Below are 13,177 nucleotides of genomic sequence, written 5' to 3'. Positions count from 1 at the left end.
ATCTGAGCTCTCACTGTGTGAGTGCGAGTCAGCCGGTGAACCAGCGAGCTAGAGAAGTGTGTGAGGGTGTTAGGTGCAGAGTCTGTGTTTGTGTGTATGTGTGCGTATGTGTGTGTGACAGAGAAAGGAGGCAGCACTCTCTTAGTGCGGAAAAAAATCAAACAAACAGGCAGCCAGTGCAGTGTTTTCCATCCTGCTTTCCTCCTCTGCCTCTCTAAGGACCGTAGCAGCACCAGGGGCTCACCCTTCGGACTACTGTCACGCTTCCTCCTCCTCTTGCCTTTGAAGGGAACACCTGTGCGTGTTGTAAGCGCGTGAGCTGGGACAACGGACGCAGCCCTTGTGAACAGAGCGAGTGGATGACTTCAGTGGATGAGGGTTTGGCTGGTGGAAAGAGGGAGGCTGCTGACCATGGGCTTCCCTCATTAGTTAACGGGGTAAGCAACCAAGCTGCACCCAGCCTGCTGAAATGTGGGGGTGATGAAATATTACTTGACAGAATGGGAACGAAACATAGAAAAGGGGTCAGTAGAGAGGGTTACAGAAAGCTGAATGACGAGGAAAGCAGAGAAGCTGGAGACTACAGAGTTAAAGGGGGGCAGCTCAGTGGCAGTCTATTGTGCCCTGGTTTGTGTTTGAATGCGAATTGCACATAGTTGACCCTGCCTCACAGCTTGCCTGTCTGTCTTGCTCAGCTGTTGGTGTGTGTGTATCATTCCTCTCCGTCTCTTCAGTTCACCCTCTTCCATCCCTGCCACTAGCCTTTCTACATTTTCTCTTTGACTCACTTGTTTCTGTTCCTGCTTGCTCTGTTGTGGTTGAACATCTCTCTGATGGTAATGGGATTAATTGGAAAGTAGGGTAGCTGGAAGGAGAGGTGAATGATACAGGGGGGACCAGAGTGATCAAAAGAAACATGAGGGGGACTGGACAGAGTAGGTTGGTATATATGAATGTGACACTTGAGATTGAGAATGTGGCATGCTGATTATACTATTTTTGAAATTTTTTAGCCTTGGAGTTAGTAGTAATAAGAGAGAAGAATTTACACCTGGCTGTTTATTTTAGCAATGGGTATCTCAAAATGTGTCCCAATACAGTAGCAATGCTGCTAACTTATGATACACATATAGAAAATTGTCAATTATATATTATATTTATAAATTTTAAATGTCAGTGCACAATAATAGATGTTGCTAATGCAATGATTTAATTACCACTAAAATGGCCCTGAATTTATTTCAGTATTTCCCGAAAACCCTGAGGAATTCCAAAGGGATTAATAAAGTATTTCTGATTCTGAAAACAAATAAAATGAATGATCATCTGGAAGAGTATAAGCAATAAAACTGGCTGTATGTATCTACTGATTACATACAGGACTTTCATGTCCTGAACTGAGCTTCATTTGTATTGTCAATAGCAACATATGACGTCAAACACTGCTGTCATTTTGAATACTCCCGGACAGTGACTGGACATTACATAATAAGATTTGCTTCCCTTGAAACAGGGCACAAAATTCAATGTTGATTGTTTTACTCAGAACAGTCCTGGATGATGTTATCTTTCAAATAATTTTGCTTTCCAACTTATAGTTTGGCATGGCTGCATTTTATAGCCATTTGATTTTGGTTCCTTCTAAAAGATTTACATACAGTCAGGTGTCTTTGCTACAGTACAGCATGTTCACCAGGACTAGAATAATTAGATTAACATCCACTTCAGAGCTGTACTGAATGCATGGAGCCTAATCTGCTCTAACAGTCACTCCTTGCTCATGAATTGTCGCCCACTTTTTAACGCATTGACACTGAATGAAAAAAAAGATTGTAGACAAAGCATCAGTACCTTAACGCAGGTGCATTATGTCTAAGTACTTGGATACTGACCTTGAATTTACCCAGAAATGCTCTTAGTTCCTCCTGTTTTTTTCTATCAGTTTTTTTGTGAACACAGAGTTCAGCATTTGGAGTAACACAGTTCACATGCAACTGCTGACAAAAGAGAGGGGCTCGACCACCTGCTGAGTCTGCCAAACAACACCCTGAAACGCCTCCAATCAGTGGATGGCTGCAAGTGGGCCAACAGTCACTCAGGAGAAAGGGAGAACAGTTTGTTGAAAGGTTTAATGACAAAAAGTAGAAAAAAAACTTATAAGCTGTGAACAATAAAGGGGCACAAGGTTTTTAACTGTTTTCTCTGTTTTTATTTCTTCTTCAATTGTATAATAATCTTTAGTCAGAAATGATGTTTTTAACTATTAGGTTATACAGTGTTGGGCATAAAGGAGTTCATTGAACAATCGTTCATGAACTTGTTCATATTTTGGGTGAACATGAACTGAACGTACTGTTTTTCTGCCTGATGAACGTTATTGTGAGCGCGCTCATTCTGGCGTTTGTGAACGGCGTTCTCTCTAAGTAACACTCTGTTCAAGAGGGTGCCAGATTTCCATGGAGCCTTCCAGGCAAAATCCCGGCTAAAATGCATCATAAACAGGCCTTAATATACAGGTGAAAAACACCAAATCTGGTAACACCAGCCACCACAGAGCCGCACCGCGCATGTGTCATCAGGCATCAAGGCAGCAGCACCACCTCTGCCTCAACTACAGCATCTTCTTATGATCACTTAAAAGAAATTTTTGAAAAGAAGAAATCTGGCCTTTTTGTTTAAACTTTGTCCGCCGGGTGTCAAGAAGCATTTCCAAATATCAACAACATCAACAGCAAACCTGAAACGGCAACGGAATAAAGAACCCGGCTATGTGAACTAAATGTCACTAAAAACAGTCTAAAGACTTGGCAACAGCATGCCAAAGTAGATCCTCTACCACCCAAAACCAAATAACGGCGTACAGTAGCAGCAGTTCTGTTGTCTTCAGCTGGAAAACCTTTTGCAGTATATTGTCAGAGACCTGCAGCCTTTGAGGAAAGAGGAACCCTCAGCTTTCATAAACTTTACAAATGCAAGACATATGGTCTTGCATGTCGTTTTTTTTTTTGTTTTGTTTTGTTTTTGGTTTTTTGTTGTTTGATTTTTTTTTTTACTTATTCATTTGGGCTGAGTATTGCACTTTTCTATAGTCTTTCTTTGAACAAATAAGTCAGAAAAACACATTCAGAAAAAATTGAAATGTGACTTAATGAAAAGATAAATAATGTTTAAAGGTTTTGCACTTTAAATGTTGCACTTTGAGGTACATCCTTTGTTTCTTACCTTAGCCCGGTTCCTACCTCAGTAGTTTAATAATTCCTCATTAAAAGTAAAAGATCATTCACTCATGTTTTTCATGTTTTTATACTGTAGGAGTGAAAGCTGCAGCCGGCTATGAGCCTGGACTGAATGGGTGGCAGCAACAGGAAAATGCCAGTTTTAAGAGGGTAGTAGCTCGCAGCAACATATTAGGAAAGAAGAACTATGAACTAGTTCAATTTTAGAACTGTGAACTTAGTTAAAAAAACATTAATTATGCACCATGAACTGAACTAGTTAATTTTAGAATGTGTGAACTGAACTTCGAACTAGTTCTTGTACAAAATGAACTTTCTGCTGGGCACCGCCTGCAGGCTCAGAAAAAGCTAAATTCAGGCTGAAGATTGAGAGGAGGACTATCAGTCAGATAGCGATAGATCCCTCAAACTGCGTAATAGCATGACACCATCGCAAACAAAGGAGGAGAATGATGCTCATCCAACAGTTTGTGTTCTTTCTTCTTGATGCTTCATAACACAATTTTTTAAATGGAGATTTAATCAACAAAAAGAAAATCTATTGCTCTAAACAAGGAGCCATTCCTGCTTTGTTTTTATGCCAGGTCGCACAGGAAGGAAGTTTTTTCAGTCAACAGATAGCAATGTGTCGAGCTCCACCCTTTTGTGTTGGGTTGGTTAGATTGGTACCCCAACGGAAGGACACCAAAAAAGTAGGACCAATATTAGAGTACCCTTCCCAGTTTTTGCATGTGGAAACTCAAAAATATGTGTCCTGGCCTGCCGCGCACAGACCCACACCCATTGGTGGAAATTGGGCTTAACATTCCTGAAAATTTGGGGGATGGAGCTGTAATGGCTGTTTTGCATGTGTCCTGAGGAACTGATAAAAAAGAAGGCTAGCACAAGCTGAGAGGAAAAGTTAGGCCTGATATACAACGATTTTTGGGCTGTTTTTGTCCTGATTTTGTCCGGCTTGAAGGACTAGATTGTAGATATGTGTGTTCTGTAATTACATTTTCGGAGCACACCACACACAATATGATCAAACCTGATTTTTTACCTTCACGTGTGAGGTCTCGATCAGATAAAAAATGTCATAAGATTAAAAAAATCGTTATGTGTGTTCCAGGCGTTAGGTACAATTAGCGTCCAGTTCCAATACCAAATGAGCAGGCACTAGCCGCTATATGCCAGCACAGAACACGCAAGTGCGTGTTAGCCACTGAGACTTCACACCTGTGCTGAACAAATGGGCTTTAGCCTCCTGGGCCACTGTGGCGGCTTCCTAGGTATCAAGGCAACTAACCTCTACCAGCCACTACTAGCCCCTGGTTAACTTCCTTTTGTTAGTCCCTTCATTTCCTCATGAGCGTTGATGTTGGCATGGCTAGGTTAGTGTATTCAGGTTAGACGTTTAGTGAATGAAGACCTTTTAAGATTAGGTTTTGTAAATCAAAAGAACATAATATAAAATTTGAGGACTGACTTGTTTTAAGAGATTGATAACAGCTGGAATAAGACATTAAAAGTGGATCTAACTCTTTGCTGAATCTGAGCTCTGTAAAAATAAACAACACCAGCAAAACATTTAATAATGGATCAGTTTTAGACAACAGAGGCTCTGGTGTTTAAAAGAAATATATGAAACTTTTGCTTACATATTTGTGAAGTGAAAATGTTTGAATTCTAACTGTGACATTTGATAATGTCACCATGGGCCTTGGGATTTTTTTTTTTTTTTTTTTTTGACATTTTATAGATGAAATGGACTAATGATAAGAAAAATATAGCTATTAATTGAACCCTTTCAGCCACTGGTTGCTGTCCTTGTGTGTTTTAGTCATAAACACAAAGTACACATGACTTTATGTGTGTGTCACATACAGTGTGGAACAATGTTGCGCACTTGTACATGTCCAATCATGTGCTGTTGCGTCTTGATGATAAAGTGTATTTATTACAAACACAAACATGTACAAACAGTTCATTAGGACAGTTAAATCTTTCATAAGAAGGGTGTATTTCAAGTTTTCCTTGTTTAACGGGCTCACTGTATAAACACCTGCTCACACACACAGTAATGACCTATAACAGCTCTTGCCTTTTTGTCAGCTAACTGTCACTAATAGATATCTGCACTGGTTTTGATCCTCTATTTCCATCTTTAACCTCATCGTAATGCTCAAACCATTTTCTCCTCAAACAAAGATACAAGCACACAGAGTCCTTTTACTCGGGGTGTTGGGTGCATGTCGTCACTGGATTTCATTGAGAATATCTCCACACAGTCTCCAGTGTGCCTATACAGTCCCTCCCTACATTGTCCTTTGTCCAGTGCAGCATTCCTGGTAACCCAAGCAGCTACCTGCTCCTCTTTAGACAAGTGTGTGTATGTGTGTGTGTGTGTGTGTGTGTTTTGTGCAGTCTAGAGTGCTATTTAAAAGGGGAAAAAAGTTCTCACACTGGGGAGTCGTGTGTGTTTTTGTTCAGTTGGTGTGTGTGCGTGTCTCATTTGTTGAAAGTTTCTTAGAGTTTCGACTTAACAAATAGTGGTAAAATATGAGTCAATAGTTCCCTTTGTGTAATGTATGAGTGTGTGCATGCGTAGGAAGAGTAATGCATATAGCATTGGTGCTGAATAGTACCCACAGGAATATACACAAACACAAGCAGTGCACCAACATGAGGGTATGTTTATGCTCCCTTGTTAAATCAAGCATAAAAAGAAAAGTGGTTCCAAGACAATATGTGTAGGTGTAAGTATGAATAGTACTCAGTAAAAACTTGTAATATGAGGCCATTTCAGCTGAAGTGAACTTTTTATGTAGATTAATTTTAGGGGTGTCTCAATAAGCAAGAATAGAAACTTAGCGAGTCATGTTGAACCTGAAGTCGGAGTTTCAGTGTCACAAAGGTGGTTTTCTTTTACCTTGGCTAAATCACTATGGTAACTTGGCTGATAGCAAACCTGCCTTACAATAGTTTATACTCAGTTTCAGATCATATCATTCAATAAAGACACCAGAATTTACAGATTCTTTCCCAGATAGCATCTCAGGCCACAAACTGACACTGAAACAACATTTAATTGCCGACTTGTAAACTGTTGAATCTATGCTGATGCCTGACATTATGACCACAATCAAGGCTCCTGACGGATTTATTTTATTTAATTGTTCATTTCAGTGGGACAAACATACAATGAAAGCACATTCAAGACTTATTCAAATAATTTGGCTTGATAAAGAATCTGAATCACTTTGACGCAGTTTTATGGAAAATCAACTGAAAAGATTAAAGTTGGTTCAAATGAAATATGTAAGTTATCTAAAAGTAAGATATTCCCATTGTACTTAATATGATATGGATGGTGTTTACATTCACATTAAATTTTAGTTTCTATAGCATGAGTATTTTCCTGCAGTAAGAAATATTGAGACTAGCATCAATAGACGTCAGCCATCAGCTTTAATTTAGCTCCTGGAATAACACAAACATCAATGCTAGATGGTGGTGGGTTTTACTCCCTTTACTTTACATTTCCCATGAGTTTTTGCAGTTTTTCCACAATAGCTCTGACACTAAGCTGAACTAGGTTTGTAGTCACCCCTCTGAGGGTTTTTTTTATGAATTGTCCAAAAAATAAAATAAAAAAAGTAGCAAATCCCCCCCAATACCACTAGAAACTAAAAATGATTGTAATTTTTGCTTGTAAAATGAATAATTGTTTTAAATACTCAATGAACTGACAAATAATTTCAGTCTTTATGTTCTGATCTGAGACTAAGAGGCACCCAGAGGTGGCGGAGTCAAAATGCTGAAAATCAAAACAAGCGATTCACCTTTTAAAGAGTAAATTTTTGTAGTGGCAGCAGTTGAGGAGCTTAGAGGATCAGAAAAGAGGGAGGATAAAATGAACAAAGAGGAAGAAGAGGCCTCTGCAGAGATACACCTTATCTCTTTGCTCAGTGTGGCAAACGCAAGCAAGAAGGCTCTGCTGCTGTCAGTCTTTCTCCTGGGATTCCTGAATCCCTCTTTCCCCCATCTCCTCCATCCTTCCCTTCTCAGCTCATCCTCCAGCCTTTTTCCTGCTGACTCACTCTAAGTCAAAGCTTCATCTCTGAGAATCGATCCGGTCGATGTCAGTTCACGTGTCTCCCCATTGAATCCTGCTTCTCAGAGATGTAGCTCTCCTTCTTTCATAAGTTTTCTCTGTCCTTTTGTTTAACATTTATTATTGTCTGACTGGACAACAAAGAGACGGTTACTGCCCAACTAGTTACACAACAAGCATGGAACAGGAACAACACCTTCCAAAGCCCATAAGCTGCATAATTCCTTTAGTTTAAATGTAATCGCAAGACATACCTCAAAAATGTTACTTAAATATTCTTGAAGGGCTGTTCTCATGAGAGATCACAGCTCTTTGAAACCTCTTGACATCGCTGTACATCTTTTAAAGTGAGAATGTTTTCTTTTTCCTTTTTTCTTTTTTAGATTAGCCATTTTCAAGATTGCAAATCAGCCTCAGTCGAGACTTCTTCAGACTCTTGTATGCCTCATTAATATTTATGACAGTACAGCTGCTAAAGTTTATCTTTTGCTTAAAAGTTACTTTCTAACTGAAAATTCTGCAAAGCTTAAAAGAAGATAGAAGTTTTTTGATGCACAATTGACAGTGAACTATGCAAGCTGCAGACATGATCTGTGGTAAGTTCAAAGTCGTTTTCTCCCTCTATCTACATTAAGATCAATAAGGCCTTGAAATACATGGCCATCCACATAATTCTTCATGGTGCCAGAAGGGCAGATTAATGATTTGTTCAGCACTAAAATGTTATTGACCCTCAGCACTGAGCATAGACCAGATTGGTGTAAGGAGAAGTGGGTCGTGCGTCTTTCTAATGACAGCTGCAACAACGCTGTAGTTGTTCAGGCTGAGAAAGAGTTTTGCCTTTGCTGATTGACACATTGAACAGTAACCTCAAACCAGAAAGTCTTCAGTAATTAGCTTCTGTCACTTGAGTGTGTATTTTGTGTGTACGTGTCAGCTGTTATTGTTGCTAGGGGAACATTGATAGTATCTCGAGTGAGAAGCTGATTTTGGGTATATAGGTGTTGTGTCACAGCGGTGTACAAAATCCACCAAAAACCCCTTTATCCTCCTCGTTTGTAAAGTTTCTGTTTGTTTTCCTGTCTTACATTTAGAGATTTTTTTTTTATTATTGGATGTTCAGAAAGTTTTTATGAGGATTTTAAAAATCCAAATTTGGCATTATCTCTGCAAGAGAAGCTGACTTTGGATGGAGGTGATGCAGCTCTTTACACGTGAGCAGATGTAAAAAGCCGAAAATCTCTACATCGGGGCATTAGGGAAAAATCTATGTGTGCTAATTAAGTTTCTCATAATCGGATATGACATGTAAACTGATTCAGTGAATGAAACTTCATGACACCATAATTTCCTTATAATATAATTTATATACCGGTACTCAGTACTCAATACCATTTTGAATACCATATGAATTTTATGATAAACCAGACTCACACTCACTTTAAATGAATATAGAAGCACTACCTCTACTTTTTTTAAGCACTTTTTCTTTTTTACCACACCGACTGCATTACTTGGTTATAAAACAACAAATGATAATAGAAAAAATGCCAAACTTATCTTTGGTTTTTAAGGGAACCGTGTCACACATTAAACTTGTGCTCAGCATTAAGCCATTTATTTATGTAGGCTTGACTACCTGCTAACAAGGTATGTTTCAATAATGATGTAAAAACAGAATAAATAGTGATTGCTAAGATGCATGTTGACTGTCAGTTTTAAGGAGTTTAGTATACTCAATGCCCCATCAGCCAGATGCATTTGAACTCCAACTTTTTGAATAAATAAATATGAAAGCTCTTTTTCCACTTAACTGTTTGATGTATTGACTGTTTCTTATGATTTCTGTCTCTTCAGCAGATTAAATAGTTGATTCCTGCCTTCAAAGCGCTGCTTAGTTTATGTTTTCATGTTTGTTTATGCTTGAAGTTTTGGTGGTTGAGTCAGCAAACTGTTTCCCTGTAAAAGTTGGGCCCCAAGAAGATCGATATGAACAACACGGTGAAGTCGTAACTGTCAGGTTCTGAACGATTGTTGCCTTTTCAGAATTTAACCAATAATGCAAATGGCCAAACAAAGCCAGAGGCAGTCTGCAGCTTACTGAACAGACACAGGTGGATGACGGCCGCTGCAGTTTTAATTATCCGCAGTGGGTGTTTTTGTGATGTTTAATATCTATTAGAGAGGCCTGAGTTTTTCTCTCACACAAGTCAAATTCACAGATTTACTTCTGCCTGTTTTTACTTATGTTTGTATTGATTTTATTTGTGTGCAGCACTTTGTTTCAGCTGTGGTTGTTTTAAAGTGCTTAATAGATAAAGTTGGTTTGGTTTGGTATGTCCCCTCGTGCTTCATATCATATATGATGGGTTTTTTTTTCTTAAATGAAAACAAATTTGTATCGATTAGTGTCAATCAGTTCATATTCATTCATTCATTCATTCATTCATTCATTCATTCATTCATTCATTCATTCATTCATTCATGTATAACATGTCATCATGTATAACCCTGCTTGCCTGTGACCCCCTTTTCCCAGACTGGTGATGCGAATCTGCTATGAGAACGCGTCGATTGTATTTCAGGCTACGTTTACACCCAAAAAAAAAAAAGTTAAAATATACTATATAGGTCACATATGGGCATAAAATCAGAATTGAGATGCAGTTCCCTGAGCAACACATAATAAAATAAATGCACTTTGCATGTAGATAAAAATAGTAGACATACATGTTTCATACTGAAATAATAAGATAAGAGTAATTATATTCTTTTGAGATTAAGTGGACCTTATGCTGACATTGAATTACAGCCTTTTCACCACCACAGTGGGTAAATTATCAGTCAAATGTAACTTTTTCAAACAAACTTTAAAGTTAAAGCTCAGGGTTTATGCGTAGTACTTTTTAATTTCAATAAAATGAAACTTAAAAAACTGGTCTACTGGGCTGCTGTGTATGTCGTAAGAAGATCTTGGTTTTTAGATTTCTGAAATGATAATTCTCTGCTCAGTGGGCAGTTATATTGCATACATGGTGGGAGGTGGTGCAGCTGAATTTATTAATTATTCATTTATTCTTAAAAGTGTCGTATGTTTTGACTGAGTGGTCATCAAACATTCAGGTTAATGCTTTTCAACTTGAAGAAGTGAACACTGAATTTCCATGCAGAGTTTTGACATTAAAAACAGTTTGGTGAGAAAAAAGTGGCTCAAAGGTGCTTTTTGTTTTTGTGGCTCTGCCTAGTTATCTTCATATGCATTGAGCAGACCCTGCATGTATGAAACTTGCCTTCCACATTCCTCTTTCTCCACTGATCTCAACACAGTCTTCTTTTATTAAACCTCATTCAAAAACATCCTGCTGTAGGTGTTCAAATTTAACTCATTAGATTTCATTGGGCTCATTCAGACCTGGAGAAACTACCCCTGCCTTGATATCCTCCTGAACTTGATTCTCTATATTGTGGCATCATTCAGTCTTTTTAATACTGCACCTCCAATTAGTTAAAATGGCTGCTGGATTCTTTTTATCACCTACATTTACTGGCTCCCAGTTAGTTGAGTATAAAATCTTTTGTGATTTTTGAAGTGTTAAACGACCTCACCCCCCTCTTGTCCTGCTTATATGACTCATAGTGTGTTCATGATAAAGATTTACTGCTGTATTTTTAATAAATGTTGCTACCACTGTCATAGCTCCAATTGGTTTATAATATTACTTGTTATCTCCTTGTTATATAATATAACATTTGTTTTGTAATGTTTCTCTGGCAAGTATCAAATTTCCGGTAAATATGAACAAAAAGACTTTGTGATACACTGTTCAGTGTATCTCTGGAGGCATGTTTACCTCTCTCTCACCAATCTGTTTAGTCACACACATATCTTGTAATGAGGAAATACTGTGCACTGTTGGCCTCCCGGCCAGCTAATCCTGTTGCTTCAGTTTGCTGCTCGGTAACCTCTACAGGCTGCTGCTTTCAGCACTGTAATCTTCCACAATGTTGCTCAACAACTGAAGCATGGTCCATGACTCAACATTGTGATTTTCAGCGTTGCACTAACATGGTGTGAGTGGTTGTTGGCATTCATATGACATAAAACCCAACTTATTCACAACTAAAACACAACTATATCTCTGCTTTCATATTTTATCTTCTTTCATGTTTGTATTGCTCCCACTTTTTTTTTCTCTCTTTCTCTCCAGGTGTTTTAGTCTTTATTTCCTGCCCTTTCCTTTCTTTCCCCTTCTTGCATTTCTATCAGCGCTGCAGTGGATGTAAATTATGCAGGTCTTCACTCATCCTCCCTCCCTTTGAGCTTAGATGCACATTCATGTCTCTTTCTTGTTTTGTCTCATAACTACTCCTGATGCCCTACCTGAAAAATCTGTATAGACTGAGAATCTTTGCATATATATTTGAGGTACCTGACCTTTATTTTTCTTGAATTGTGCTTATACTATACACTTTGACAAGCTTGTATGGCAGATGAAATAAATTGTATCAGTTGCATGTGAGGAAGTCAGCTGTAATGAAGGACTTGGCTGAATTTTTAATTCTAGATGGTACCTGGAAAGGATTAAGCTACAGGTTAGCAGGAGAGAGAGCATTCACAAATACAGTATCACACACATTTACACTCAGTGTTTACAGACAGCATCAAGCATGAACTAAGGGAAAATCAGCACACTTTGTCTTCATCTTTATCCTTTTGTGGTGTGACACTGTGAACCCACTTGGGAGAAGAGGAAGAAGAGCAGGAAGGAATAGTGTCTGTGTTTTAACTAGGTCAGATCCTGCAGCAGCTGACTCAGAAAAATATATATTTTTTTGCTTTAATGCTGGAATACATGAAGAAAATCTGCATGTGTGCTGCTTCTAAAGCATTTTTTATTCCAAAACATCTCTCTTTTTATGTATTATTTGAGATAACTTGTGACTGTTGAGAATCAGGCACATTTAATTATATTTATTCATCACAGCGTAGTTGATATGACCCAATGACACATTTCTGGGCGGTTACGGGGACCAGGCTCTAAAGTCTGGAGCTAATCGCTCCTGCACACTTAGCAGACCTTATCACTTGCAGTTTTTAAGTTTTTTCTTAAAGACACAGTTTTATGTGTGTTTTCACATTTTCCCCCATTTTTGATGCTTTAATTGCTTTTTAATGTACATGCACTTTGGACACCAGGCTTATTATTTTAATTGATTTAAAAATCTTTACTTGACCATAGTGCTGTGTTGAGGTCCACCAGGTCTCAGGGAACATCGCAACTGAAAGTGCAGAAGATCTTGAAATGCTCAGCTCACAGCTAATGGCAGCTTGGAAGCAGTTTGGCAGGCCAGGAGTGTTTTCTGCTCGAGGGTATCAAGCAGCGTATCAGTCTGTAAGTTTTGGCTGTTAAGCTGATGTAGAAAAAAAGAGTTTCCTTGTTTACTGTGAACAGGAGGATCACATTTCAGCTACAAGCCATCATGAGAGACAAAGAAAATACAAAACAGTATCCAATAATATCAATCTGGTGTGAAACTAGTAACTTTCAGACATGTGTCATATAAATGTCTCAGACAGACTGTGATTCACTCCTGGAAGAAAAAGAAAATATTATTTAGTAAAAGAAAAAAGACATTATCATGAACTATCTTAGGCTTAATATTAGCGCAAATTTAAAATCTCTTATACAGAAAACCTGAATGAATACAGCCCCATGTCTCAGTTATTAAACCAATCCACAGCAGGTAGCATCAGATAATTTATTAACTATAACTACATAAAGATCTAATGTTGCAGGAGATTTAATAGATCCTAAAAACGTATTTAATATGTCCAAGAAACTGT

The 13,177-nt window shown here is 38.2% G+C and overlaps 1 protein-coding gene across 3 annotated transcripts in view; it reads left to right on the top strand.

Moving 5' to 3' along the window:
* rab11fip4b (RAB11 family interacting protein 4 (class II) b) overlaps nucleotides 1–13,177 on the top strand; it is a 36,362-nt gene continuing 23,185 nt past the window's right edge. The window contains exon 1 of one of the 3 annotated variants that reach the window (XM_041982975.1): nucleotides 1–437. In XM_041982975.1, coding sequence (XP_041838909.1) covers nucleotides 360–437 — 78 coding nt within the window. In that variant the 5' untranslated portion in view covers nucleotides 1–359. Of the gene's footprint in view, nucleotides 438–12,616; nucleotides 12,726–13,177 lie in introns of those variants that run through there. The other 2 variants (XM_041982974.1, XM_041982976.1) reach the window with 2 other exon arrangements.

Source organism: Melanotaenia boesemani, chromosome 4 (genome assembly GCF_017639745.1).
Source record: "Melanotaenia boesemani isolate fMelBoe1 chromosome 4, fMelBoe1.pri, whole genome shotgun sequence".
Taxonomy (NCBI): Eukaryota; Metazoa; Chordata; class Actinopteri; order Atheriniformes; family Melanotaeniidae; genus Melanotaenia; species Melanotaenia boesemani.
This window is presented reverse-complemented; position numbering and strand designations above follow the sequence as displayed.